The 14,417-nt window shown below is 35.9% G+C and overlaps 1 protein-coding gene across 1 annotated transcript; it reads left to right on the plus strand.

Annotated features, from left to right (window-relative positions):
- Nucleotides 1-406: 406 nt before the first annotated feature.
- Nucleotides 407-916, plus strand: LOC124913259 (lachrymatory-factor synthase-like). The gene has a single exon (XM_047453855.1). The coding sequence runs from the start codon at nt 407-409 to the stop codon at nt 914-916; it is 510 nt and encodes a 169-aa protein (XP_047309811.1).
- Nucleotides 917-14,417: the final 13,501 nt, after the last annotated feature.

A 14,417-nucleotide genomic window follows, 5' to 3' on the forward strand; every position in this document is an offset into this window, starting at 1 on the left:
CCTGATACTCTTCAACCTCTTCCTTGAAACATTCCCCGCACTGTCTCTCGTATTTGTGCACAAGCCCCTTGAGCACACAGATTACATAGACTTTCATTCTGGATTGTTCTGGAAATGCACCTCGTGGCTTGGTGTTTGCACCCCATACAAATGGGACGTGACACTTAGGATACTACAATAAGGTAAAAAGTAAATAAATTATATATATTACAAAAGCATTTTATGAAGCTGTTTCAAACATGCCTTATCAACTCAATTAAAAAGTTATATATATTGACTACGTGCACAGTTACCAACATTTACGCAACTAGTACTATATAAATGGCTCTCTATCTTACTTAAACATCAAATACAAATAAAGATATATACGGTATAAGGAAGTTAACTTCAATATTTTGTTTACTCAATGGCAAGTATTGAAGTAGAAGAACAAAAGAGATGGGAAGGCACAACCAAATCCAAAATAAATGGGGTCAGTAAGGATCGTGTATGGCCTTTCCTAGCGGACTTCTTCAATTGGCAAACAATATTTCTTGCCATAGAGAGTTCTGTAGGAGTGGAGGGAATTTCAGGAGAGATAGGCTGTGTGAGGAAAGTGGTCCTCAAACCTGAAGCAAGCCTTGGCTGGGAGGCTAAATATAGTAGATGGGGTTTTGAAAAACTTGTGGAAATAGATCACGCTCGCAAATGGATGAGGTATGAGGTTCTTGATAATACATTTGGGTGGAATAATTATGAGGCTACAATAACTCTTTTACCTCTCCAAGGGAATTCCGAAGGTTCTGAACTTGTTTGGTCGTTTTCGCTTGATCCGGTAGAAGATGGAAGGTCACTAGATACTATGATTGCTGCTTATAAAGCAAACCTTGAATCTGTTTCTGCGCGTGTGGAGCAATTGTTTGGGATTTCCAAATAAGATCATTATACTAATCCAAATAAAATTAGTGGATTGAAGAATAAAAAATAAGTAAATGTTGTGATGTCTCACAATCTTACATTAATTATTATGCATAATTAATATATGTTTTATGGATGTTTACTCTATTGATGAAATAATGGACAAATGCATTATTCTCTTAATCCCTTTGTGTATGTGGATCCAAATACATGTAAATCATTTTTTTTTTATTTCTTTCATCCTCTGTTTTCTTCTTTATCTGTCTTCTTTTTCATCTTTATAAGTTGTTCATCAACAACATAACTTTAAATAAATCCCTATTTTTGCTTATGTTAAATTACTGAATCTTATATTTCTTTTTAATTACGGATTTTCTAAAAGATGTGTGTGAAAAATCCAATTAAAATAATACCCTCCCTCTTATATATTGGCTGAATATTTATGACCTTTCAATATTGGTGGGTTAATTCTCTTTTTACCTGAACACCTCTTACAACAATTAAATTACCCTAAATTTATTGAGTTGTTTGTTGTTCCCATGATGATCTCACAAAAATCTTCTAGTTGATTAAGTCGTATGTGTTGTTTTGTATATGTTGTTTTTGGCACAATTAGAATCTCATATCGGAAGATGTTAGAAGTGATAGAAATTTCTTAATATATAATATTTTTTTCTTCTCATAATTAGAAAATAAATCCCACATCGAAAGATGATAGGAGTTGGGAAGTTTCTTAGTGTATAAAATAAACTCTCCTCTCTTTGGTTTATTGCACTCAATACTTGTATCTCTTTTTTCTTATAATTAATTGATAGTCTTAGTTCTTGGATATGTAAACAATATTTTGGCCGAACTCCGTTATCATATTATCTTAGTGTGTTCTTTCGTTTATTTCTTTTTTTATTCTATTAGTTTTTCCCAACAAGTGATATTAAAGTCGAAGGTTTTGTCCTTGGCATGGCGGTTGAGTCTTCAAAAAGGGCATCAACACCTTCGTCATTGTAGATGAGAACCCCGATGTCGAATTTTAAGTTTGCGGTGGAAATCTTTGATGAAAATGGGCATTTCGGCATGTGACAATGTGAGGTTTTAGATTGTCTTTTTCAGTAGGGTTTAGATGTTGTCATTGAGGTCGGAAATCTAGATGATATATTAGAAAAAGAATGGAGTATCATTAATTGATTGTCGTGCAGAATAATTCGATCGTGCCTGTCTTGATAACAAAAGTATTTCGTGAAAACGAAACTTCTGCACATAAACTATGGAAAGCATTGGAGGACAAATTTCTAAAAAAGAGTGGTCAAAATAAGCTTCTTAAGAAAAACGATTGTTCCAATTTGATTACCAATCAAGTACTACTATGTGTTAGGATCTAGATCGAGGCTGGGGAACCGGGGTTGACCGGTTAGCGCCTTTTACTCGAAGGGTGGTGATTAATCCGGTTAGAGATTAACACCGAGGTTTCAATACTACACAAACTGTTACAAACCCTTGAACAGAGTTCAAGCGCGGAAGTGGTTTGTTTCAAGTTGAAGCAGCACACACACGAGATAGGCAGAACCGAATTTGAATAGGACAGGTTTGGAGATTGCTGGGTCGGTTTTGGAGCTTAGTACTTCGGTTTAAGTGATGTTGAATCAGTTAGAGCTGTATTAGTAGGTTAGTATAGATCGGTTATAAAGTAAATCAGGCAGAAAGTAAATAACAAGACAAGTTTTATTGGAGACTCTTCGGCTGTGATACCGAAATCCTTCAGTTGTTGTTGGATCCAAAGAAGTTGTGAACAGCAACTTCCGGCTGCCAGATATTCAGCTTCTGCGGTTGACGTGGCAACATATGTCTTTTTCTTGCTGTGCCATGAAACAAGCCGATCACCTAGGAATTGGCATGTTCCGCTGGTGTTTTTTCTATCAACTTTACAACCTGTATAGTCTGCATCTGAGTAACTTGTGAGGTTGAAAGATGAGTCCTTTGGATACCACAAACCGACTTCAGGAGTTCCCTTTAGGTATTTCAAGATTCGCTTTGCGGCTGTGTAGTGAGACTATTTTGGATTAGCCTGAAATCTTCCACACACACCGACCGCAAATAGTATATCCGGTCTACTTACTGTCAGGTATAGGAGAGAACCGATGATTCCTCGGTAAGCCGTTAGGTCTACTGTTTGACCGTCATCATCCTTGTCTAGTTTGACCGATGAGCTCATTGGAGTAGCGGCTGTGGAGCACGTGTCCATCCCAAATTTCTTTAGAAGTTCCTTGGTGTACTTGGGTTGGCTTAAAAAGGTTCCTTCTTCGAGTTGCTTAACCTGAAGACCTAGGAAGAAGCTTAATTCTCCCATCATACTCATTTCAAATTTGTTAGTCATCAAGGTTGAGAATTTATCACATAGCTTGGGATCGGTTGAACCGAAGATGATATCATCTACATATATTTGAACAAGTAGGATATGTTCCTTTTTCTCAAATTTAAATAATGTTTTGTCCACCGAACCGATGGTGAAATCATTTTTTAACAAGAATGCGGTCAGTGTATCATACCAAGCTCTAGGAGCTTGCTTTAAACCGTATAGTGCTTTGTTTAGGCGATATACATGGTTGGGCAGTTCAGCATTTTTGAAACCGGGTGGTTGTTCAACATATACTTCTTCACGTAGGTCACCATTCAAAAATGCACTTTTAACATCTATTTGAAAAACTTTAAAGTTTTTGAATGCAGCAAAAACTAGAAAAATCCTAATAGCTTCAATCCTAGCTATAGGGGCAAATGATTCTTCAAAATCAATGCCTTCTTTATGTTTGTATCCTTGTGCCACTAATCTAGCTTTGTTCCTCGTGACCAAACCGTCTTCATTGAGTTTATTTCTAAATACCCATCTTGTTCCTATGACCGGTTGATCCTTTGGTCTAGGGACTAGGTACCAGACCTTGTTACTCTCAAACTGGTTTAACTCTTCTTGCATTCCCAAGATCCAATCCGGATCTGACAATGCTTCATCCACTCTTTTCGGCTCAATCTGGGATATAAAAGCGGAATTGAAATATTCCTCCAGGATTTGTCGCCTAGTTCGAACGGGTTCTGAAGGGTCACCTATAATTAGCTCAGGAGGGTGATTTGTGTTTCTTTTGAGATTAGGTTCAGGAGCATCTACCAAATCATCGTTTACTTGATCAAGGCTAAACATATCGGTAGGCTGAACAGGAGTGTCAGACCGACCGATTTCCTCGGTTTGGACCGAAGTGTCAGCTTCTTGTCGTGGGACAGCTTGATCCGGCTGGGTTTCATTAGTACCCATTTGGTCATGGACAAACCGTCTAAAAACCGGAATCTCATCTTCACTATCAGAGTGGATATTGTTGTTTTCCAAGCTGTTGTGTAGATCAAAGCATGATGCAGTGTTGCTTTCAACCGATTCACCGAAAACGACATGAAGTGATTCCTCCACGGTTAAGGTTCTAGTGTTATACACTCTATATGCTTTACTAACTTCTAAGTAACCTAGCATGATCCCAACATCGGATTTTGCATCGAAAGCAGATAGATATGTTTTGCCATTTATGTGAATGTAGCAATTACAACCGAAAATCTTAAGATACCTAAGGTTAGGAATCCTATCAAAGTATACCTCATAAGGTGTTTTGTTGTGAAACTTGTTAATCAGAGACCAGTTTTGTGTATGACATGCGGTGTTGATAGCCTCAGCCCAGAATTTCTGGGCAATACCCGAATCGGCTATCATGGACCGTGCGGCTTCTTTGAGAGTTCGGTTTCTTCTCTCGGCCATGCCATTTTGTTGAGGATTCCTAGCACTAGACAACTCGTGTCTGATGCCGGATTCATCAAGAAATGTATTTAGAGTACTATTTGTAAATTCGGTTCCTCTATCACTTCTAATTCTATTAATGCGTGTTGATTTTTCATTTTGCAAACGTTTAAGCAATGTGATCAAATTTGATGCGGTTTCACGTTTAGATGGCAAGAATATTACCCATGTATACCTAGAGTAATCATCAACAACCACCATAGTGTAAAACATACCTCCTAGGCTGACGACCCTAATCGGTCCAAATAAATCCATGTGAAGAAGATCTAAGCATCGGTTAGATTGAATATGTCATTTACTTTTAAAGATTGACTTAGTTTGTTTACCAATTTGACATGCCGAGCAGACCTTATCCTTATTAAATACTATATCAGGGATTCCTTCAACTAACTTTTTACCGCGGATATAGTTTAAAGTTTTCAGGTTTAAGTGGTTTAGTCTTTTATGCCACAGCCAGGTTTGATCGGTTTTAGCTATCATGTAGACAGGATATTCTACTTTGTTTTTCCAATCTATTTTGTAAATGTTTCCTAACCTATTTCCGGTTAGTAATATGACACCTTGAGAATTTTTAACTAAGCATGCATGTTTAAGAAATTCTACATTGTATCCAGCATCACACATTTGACTAATGCTTAGGAGGTTAAAACGTAGGTTTTCGACTAAGAGTACATTATCAATTGTTAAGTTACCGTGGACAATCTTACCCTTGCCCACAGTTCTACCTTTTGAGTTATCACCGAAGGTGATTAATGCACCGATTTCTATTCTGATGTCGGTTTGAAGATTGTTGTTCCCAGTCATGTGCCTGGAGCAACCGCTATCCAGATACCATTCAGAGTTTCCTAACCGTTTCTTCATATCCTGCAAAATATACATATTTACAACTATTTGGTACCCACATTTACTTGGGTCCACAGGCGATTAGTCCCTTGGGTATCCAGACTTTAACAAGTCGGACGACTTTCCTGGTTAAGGTTTTAACTAATTTTCTTGCACTCGGTTTGGAATCTTTCTGCTTTCCTAAGAGAGCCTTATGTGGGGATGGTCTTTGGTTTGTCCTATGTGGTTGTGAGTTGGCTTTCCTATATTTGAACCGGTTGGCTTTCCTTTTCTTAGGGTGAAGCCATTTTTCAGAATCGGTTGGACCTACATATGTTAGTTTTTCTTTTGGATATGAGGCACTTAATTCCTCTTCTACGGTTAAGGAACTTCTGACAAAACTTACAAAGGGGAGATTATCCTTTGTGAGCCTCATGATGTCGAAGTGTTTCCGGTTTTTGGATCTATTGTTTTTGTATCCTAGACCAAACATGCAAGTGAAGTGTCTTTTATAACTACACATTCTGCTTACCATTTCACTAGATCTTTTCCATGCGGCCATCCGATACTAGATTCGGGCATTTTCCTCTTCGGTCAGCTCTTGAACTCTCAACAAAACAAAGCTGGAACTAATCAAGATCAAGAAGTATTTGATCGCTTCAGGGAAATGGGTGGCTCCTTGAGCTGTTCGGTCTTAGAGGATAGTTCAATTGCTGCCTCGGTTTCTAGGGTAGGGGTTTCATTAGGTTGTATGGTCTTTGGTTTGGTCAAGGTAGGTACTATGGGGTCGGCTCTAAAGTTGGGCAATAGTGTTAATAGGTTCTTATACTCTGCTACCATATCATTCAGTGCATTAAATAACTCATCTTTAGTAAATTCGTTATAGGGAGAGTCAAATACCTGTTCCTCATTTTCCATGAGGCCCGTGAGTTCATCATCACTGTCACTGTGAGCCCATAAACTTCCTCCTTCGTCGGCTATCAGTGCTTTCTGAACCTCACTTCCTTCACCGGTTTGTTGATAGTTATTTCGGTTATTCTGATTGTCCGATTTCCGGTCATCTCCCCTTGGTTTTCTGCATTCCCACTTGAAGTGTCCCAAACAATTACAGTTATAACATCTAACATTAGATTTATTACCGTAGTTGTAGTTGTTTGTTGGTTGGCTTCTTTTCATGAATCTGCCGAATTTCTGTGCAAGCATTGCCATGGCATCCTCGGTGAACTGTTCAGCGGTTCTGATCGGTGCGGGAGCAACCGGTTCTGTGGATGTAATCAATGCTCTGGTTGAGGTTGAGGCTGAGACTTCTTCTTCAGTCCTAGATCTCATTTCAAACTCATATGCCTTAAGATCTTCGAATACATCGTGTAGCTTCATCTTGCTTAGGCAGTTTGATTCCCTCATCACCATTGTCTTTATGTCCCATGCACTTGGAAGAGATCTTAACGCTTTCATGATGACTTCCTTGTTGTCATACCTCTTGCCAAGAATTGCTAGCTCGTCTATCACACCTGTGAACCGGTCACTGTATTCCCTCATTGTTTCTCCCGGTCTCATCTTGATGTTTTCAAACTTCTGAGTAGCCACCATTATCTTATTTTTCTTGGTTCTTTCATTTCCCTCATGAATATGAATCACGGCTTCCCATGTTTCCTTTGCTGTTTTGCAATCTCTGACCTTGCAGTACGTGTTTCTGTCCAAACCGTTGGAGATGCGGTTTCTGGCATGGTTATCCAGATTATTTCATCTCCTATCTTAATCTGTCCAGTCATTTCTGTCTTTATCAATTATTATCGGCCTTCGTCTATGATGAACTGCATCTCGCCATCCATGGTGATTAAGTGCAGGTGCATGCATGCCTTCTAGTTGGCAAAGTCGTCACCTTCTAGCATTGGGGGCCTATCGAAAGACATGCTTGATTGAGTATTGAAACTACCTGGCTCTGATACCAATTGTTAGGATCTAGATCGAGGCTGGGAAACCGGGGTTGGCCGATTAACGCATTTTACTCGAAGGGTGGTGATTAATCCGGTTAGAGATTAACACTAGGGTTTCAATACTACACAAAATGTCACAAACCCTTGAACAGAGTTCAAGCGCGGAAGTGATTTGTTTCAGGTTGAAATAGCACACACACGAGATAGGTAGAACCGGATTTGAATAGGACAAGTTTGGAGATTGTTGGGTCGGTTTTGGAGCTTAGTACTTCGGTTTAAGTGATGTTGAATCGGTTGGAGCGGTATTAGTAGGTTAGTGTAGATCGGTTATAAAGTAAATCAGGCGGAAAGTAAATAACAATACAAGTTTTTATGGATGTTCGGAGATAAGACTCCTACGTCACCCCTTCCTCTCGAAACCGCGAGAAGGATATTCACTAAGGAATACAAACACAATTCGATCGAGACTTATTTCCTGCTCGATAACACCCGTACAATTTTAACCGAAATTGTAGAATACACTTCAAATAAGCGCTTAAGCTTTTCTAGAGATAGAGCACAATCTTTTTCTTAGGCTGTAGAAAATTCAGAACTTGCAGATCTGTTAAATCTTGATGTGAAGTTTGAGGATGAAGATCTGTATTTAATGTTGCTATCGTTCCTTCTTGATGAATTTGAAGACTTAGAAACAACATTACTTCATGGGAAAAGAAATGTTTCTCTTGATGCTGTAAGTTCTACTTTATATAGTCACGAATTGAGAAAACGTAACAAAATGAAAAACAAAATAAGTATATCAGATGAAGCATTGATGGTCAAGGACCGTTAGCAAAGCAAATCAAAAAGGAATGGAGGAAGATTCAGAAGTAGTGTTTCCAAAGATAAATGTGCTTTCTGTCGTGGGAAATGACATTGGAAGATTAACTGCTCAAAGTTGAAGAAGAAATAGAAATATTTTGAAGATGAAAATGTTGCCGAAAATAAATGTCATACATATTCATAATACTCTTTATCGATGTCACACACAACATCACATCCTGACGCATGGATATTGGACTCAGCCTACACTTATCATATGACACCGGTTCGAAAATGGTTCTTTGACTTTAAGGAACTAGATGGTGGAGTTGTTTACATGAGAGATGTAATACATGTAAAATAAAAGGGATGTGTTCAATCAAGCTGATAAATGATGATGGATCCACCAAAATGATCAGAGATGTTCGGTACATACCGAATATGAAAAAGAATCTCATTTCTTTGAGGGCCTTGGAGAATACAAGAATGATCCATTCCAGAAGATATGCCAAGAGTGTGACATTGTTCGACACTTCGTAGTTAGAAAAATATCACAACAGAATGGAGTATCGGAACATATGGATAGAACTCTGGTGCAGAAAGTTCGTTGTATGTTGTCTAATGCTAGATTTGATAGGAAATTTTGGACAAAAACTATCTCATACGCTCAACATTTGGTAAATTACCTACAATTATCTGCACTTGGTGGCAAGACTCCATTAGTGGTATGGGCTGGAAAACCTGCTACTGATTATAATTCTTTGCATATTTTTGGTTCTACAACATATTATCATGTAGTTGAATCAAAGTTAGATCCACGAGAAATAATGCTCTGTTTATGGGATTTACTACTGGAGTTAAATGTTATCGCCTTTAGTGTTTGGATGCAAAGAAAACCATTAGCAATAGAGATGTTACTTTTGATGAATCTTTAATATTGAATAAAGTAACACCAGACAAGAATGATTGTACTCCGCAACATGTGAAGTTTAAGCTCACAAATATAAGCCCAACTACAAGTGACTCTCCGACAATAAACGAAGAGTCAAATAAGGAAGAGGTTCCCACCCATGAACCTTCACAACAACTTGAATCAATTATCGTGAACAGACCAAAACGAGTTACTCAAAAACCATCTCGGTTTGTTTCCATCCACTTTTTTATATGCCATTCAAAGTACTGAAAATGGAAAATGGAAAGATGCGATGAAAGATGAGATGCATTCTCTTCTAAGGAATGAGACATGGAAGTTGACGCATCTACCGAAAGGGAAGAAGGCTATTGGTTGTAAATGGATCTTTGCAAAGAAAGAAGGATTTCCTGATAAAACTGATGTCCGCTACAAGGCAAGATTGATAGCGAAAGGCTACGCTCAGAATGAAGTAGTCGATTATAATGAAGTATTTTCTCTTGTTGTTAAACACTCTTACATTAAAATTGTGTTGACCTTGGTAGCGCATATGAATTTGGAGTTAACTCAACTGGATGTGATGACCGTAGACATACATAGTCATTTGAACGAGGAAATCTATATTTATCAACCAAATGGATTCAAAGTTGCTGAGAAAGAAAATTGGGTTTGCAAGTTAAACAAATCATTGTACAGGTTGAAGAAATCACCGAGACAATGGTACAAGCGACTTGACAAGTTTATGATGGAGCACAAATACACAAGAATCAGATTCAATTCATGTGTGTATTTGCGCAAATTTTAAGATGATCTTTACATCTATCTACTCTTGTACGTTGATGATATGTTGATAGAATCAAATAGCCAATATGAAATTGTCAAACTGAAGGCTCAATTGAGTAAAGAGTTCGAGATGAAAAACATTGGAAAAACCAAATTTAAACATTGTTTAGATTTGGTAAACATATTCTGCGTTTGAGTCGGCACTGAAGAGCGCAATTGGAAGCACTTAAGAGCTATTTTTTAATAATGAGATTTGTATTGAATATTGTGTCAATGTGGAAATTTGTTATATTTGACACAATTAAAATCCCGTAATGGAAGATGATGGGAGTGAGAGAAGTTTCTTAGTATATAAAAGTGAGAAAAGTTTTCCATATCGAAAGATGATGAGAGTTGGGAAGTTTCTTATTATATAAAAGAAACTCTCTCCTCTTCGGTTTATTGCACCCAATACTTGTATCTCTTATTTCTTATTAATTGATAGTCTTAGTGCTCAGAGACGTAGACAATACTTTGGTCAAACTTCGTTATAAAATTTTATTAATGTGTTCTTTCGTTTGTTTTTTTTTTTTATTCTGTTAGTTTTTCCCAACCGTATATGTACAATATATAACTCATGTTAACATGATCATGAGTTCAAATTTACAAATCCGGATAATTATATATATTGTGTGCATTTATATTAGAGTGAAGGCAAGTGAGTTGTCATTGATCCCCGAATATCCTATATAATATATAATTAAATAACATCATATCTTATCTATAATAAGCCCGGTCCGGAGACCCCACCAACCTGACTAATATATTATATAATATATTTATTATATCTAAACAATTTATATTTTACCATACTAATATATTATATAATTTATTTATTCATAACTAAACAAATTTTAATTTATCAAAATAATTTATTATACTATATAATATGTTTATTTATAATTAAACAATATTTTTATTTATTAATTCCTAAATAAATAACCCAACTCAATAATATACCATCTATCTATTCCTAACTAAAAAACTCCTAACTTATTTATTTCTAAATAAACCTGATTACTTATCATTAATCTATATATAATTTATTCTTCTTAATTAAATAAATATGTCCCTAACAATAATAGTTTGTACAAGTTTAAAAGATTGAAATTTTTTCTCATTCTTTATAATTTGTAAGGCTAAATCAAAAAATCGTATTCTAGCGGCTTTCATTGAAATTAATTCTCTCAACAGGTTTGTATAATTTCAATTTTATAGTCATTTGTGTATATGTGAATTCTTTTTATATTATTAATGATCCAAAGGTATTTTTCTTAGTATCTAATTTATAAAGAGATTGAAAATCTTAATATTCAACAACTTTTTTAATGTCAAATGTAGAGAGTTAGAAAAAAGATAATATTCTATCTTTTTTAAACAAGAATTGATAATACTTCATTTTTGAGCTAAATGAACCAAATTAAGTAATTTCTGATGAGAATCTAAAATCTCCATCTAAATCTCAAAGAATTGAGTTTGATGAAACTACCCTTAAACGAGATTCTGGATTACGTATTTATATGTGGCGACATCCTATTAGTCATCATGATGAAATTAGACGAACTTACATTAAAATGAGGCCATATCAATCTATATTGTTAGAGTATCTGAGATCTGAATTTAGAAATGTCGATTTTAATACTCTTGGTTTAAAAATTTCCCATGGTTGGAGTACTCTCCTTCAAAGGATACCGTATTTTGTTTTCCATGTTATCTGTTTGAATTTGATAAATTCCAACAATTTACATTTACAGTTGAAGGTTTTAGAAGTTGGAAACATGTAATGACTAAGGTAAGTGTCTTTTTGTCTCACGAGGGGCGTTATCGACATTCTTGAAGACCTTTATACACGTTAATTTTTTTTTTATCTTTGGCCTTTTTATTTTTTTCTCTTCGGTATATTTATTTTTCTAATGTCATGCTTTGTTTCGTTGTGTTTAATATATTCATATTTTTTAATATTCCATGGACTATTTAAAAAAATTTATGTTATATTGGTTTGTATCAAAAAAACAAAATTAGCCTGGGTAAAATTTAAATCCTGGCTCCACCCTTGAGTGAAAGGATGTCATTTTCAAAACTTATTCATGTCATCTCTTCTCATTTTGTTTCCACGATCACCACATCTATGGTCATATTGACAAAAACTCTTCTCAATCCATATGATGAACACAGAGCCTGAGGAGGTTGAGAAAATAAGTTTCCAACTTCAATATATTAGCGCATTTAAAATTATCATCTCACCTCATTTTGAATAATCATCTAATTTATTTATCTAGAAGTAGAGACTAGAATAGTTAATTATCTTATGATGGAGAAATGCATAAAGGATAATATAAGCATGTGAAAAAATATAACTTATACGAAATCCAAGAGATAATCTATTTCAGCGATGAGAAATCTATTATAGCCTTCACGGGACTTCGACAAGATATCATCATGTATAAAATTGATGACATCTTCAAGTGGTTCAAATGTGTGAATGTGCTAAAGATAACTTTGAAGACCATGATAATTTGTTCATCAACTTGTATTCAATCCATACAACGATCGATCATCCTCCTACATGGAACAATGGCGCCAAATCAAAGATACCGACCAAGCTCAAATCCAAAGAAACCCTCACAAAGGAAGAACCAAGGAAAAATGTCAAGCTAAAGAGATCGAGCATCCAAGGAAATTTAAGAACTATAAGCTAGGAGAATAAGGAAAGACAATGAGTTCTTATCTAAAGACTTAAGTTCAAATTTCTTCTTAAACTTAATCGATGTCAGTTATTCCTTTTCAAAATTCAAAAATGTCATCTTGAATAAAAATAAATGTTGATATGCTTGACTCTTCTTAGGATCATGTGAATGTACGCATTTTATAATTACTTAGATTGACAAATTTCGAAAAGATAAACGTGAATATTGGAAAGAAAAAGAAGCCTATAGAGTCAAAAGAGAAAACAAAAAAATAAGTGATGATCTCCCCTAATGTGAAAGAAGATAAGGAACACAACAAGAAGATGACAAAAGGGGAAGCCCTTAAGAACAATATTGTAACACCGTTTATCCCCCCGGTTTATGTTCCGTTCTATAGCTTATCACGCGCTTGTGAGGCACGTGGCAATATGGAAAGACTACCGCGAGACAGCTCGAGGTTCAATGAGTTCAACCTTGGTTTGTGTGCCAAACATCTTTTAAAATAAAACATTTAGTTTTTAAAAGATTTTGAAAATACCTAGAGCGGTAAGAAATTAATTATGAAAAATAATTAATCTTTTGTTCAAACATTAATAATTTAGGAGGCTAAATAACAATTTAACTTGACCCGATTTAAATCAATTAAGCATAATTAATTTAAAGATTATTCATTTGAAAATCAGAGTCGCCAAGAGATTTTATGAAAATCAATAAAATGATACGTGTATAAACGTATTTATACTAGAGTTTCTGAAAAAAGTGGTTCGTTGTCTGTTTACGCTCGGGAAAGGGCTTTCGCGCCATGTCCTCTACGCCCGCCTAAGGACGGTTTTCAAAATCCTTCTAAAATAGATAAAGTTTGGCTTCTATAAATCTAATTATAACATTCCTTATATTTAATTAGTAGTCTAGGGTCCTAAATGAGGGTAGACTTTAAATAATTGTACAAAATTTTTTAAAGAAGGTGTGTACCTGTTGCGTTGACGTTTAGATTTAACAAAACCTAAAAATATGAGAAAAAGATATTAGAGAGTATAATCAAACAAGACCTTAACAAAACATTTGATTTGAGAAATATCCCAAAGAATCTTGAGTGTTACTTTCTGACCTTGAGAATACAAATTTTTAGAAAATGGGGGTTTGGTTCCAAAATAGTTTTGGATTTTTTGAAAATTGGAACCAAACGGGCCTAAGGATTAAACCCTAGGTTCGAGTTCGATTTTGTCAATTTGGGCTTAGTAAGGTTGGAGAGGTTTAATTTTGAGTGAGGTGTCGGACTTAGGCCTAGGGCTATAACGGTCTTAGGCTAAGTGGGGGTTTGATCATAGGCTAGGGCTAGGGTTTGGCATAGGCTAAGATGATGCTAGACTTAATTGTTGGTCCTAGGTTAGGTGTCAAGGTCAATCCTAGGTCAAGTGGCAAGGTTTTTCCTAGGTTAATTTGGTCTAGGCTAGTTTTGTCGGCCCTAAGACAACTCTCTAGGTCGGGTGGCACGGTCCTGGGCGGTTTCTTCGTTCGCGCGGGTCGGTCCTGGCATGTTTTTCTTGGTCCTAAGGCAAAATTTCAGGGCCTGGTGTTCTTGTTTTGGTCCGAAATTTCAGAAGGCCATAACTTTTGATTGGATTGTCCAAATCACAATCCCTAAGTTGCAGTAGGTTCATATGATCATGAAGAACAAAAGCCCTAATATAAATCACTATTTTGAGAATCATAAGAGGATC

Source organism: Impatiens glandulifera, chromosome 8, assembly GCF_907164915.1.
Source record: "Impatiens glandulifera chromosome 8, dImpGla2.1, whole genome shotgun sequence".
Taxonomy (NCBI): Eukaryota; Viridiplantae; Streptophyta; class Magnoliopsida; order Ericales; family Balsaminaceae; genus Impatiens; species Impatiens glandulifera.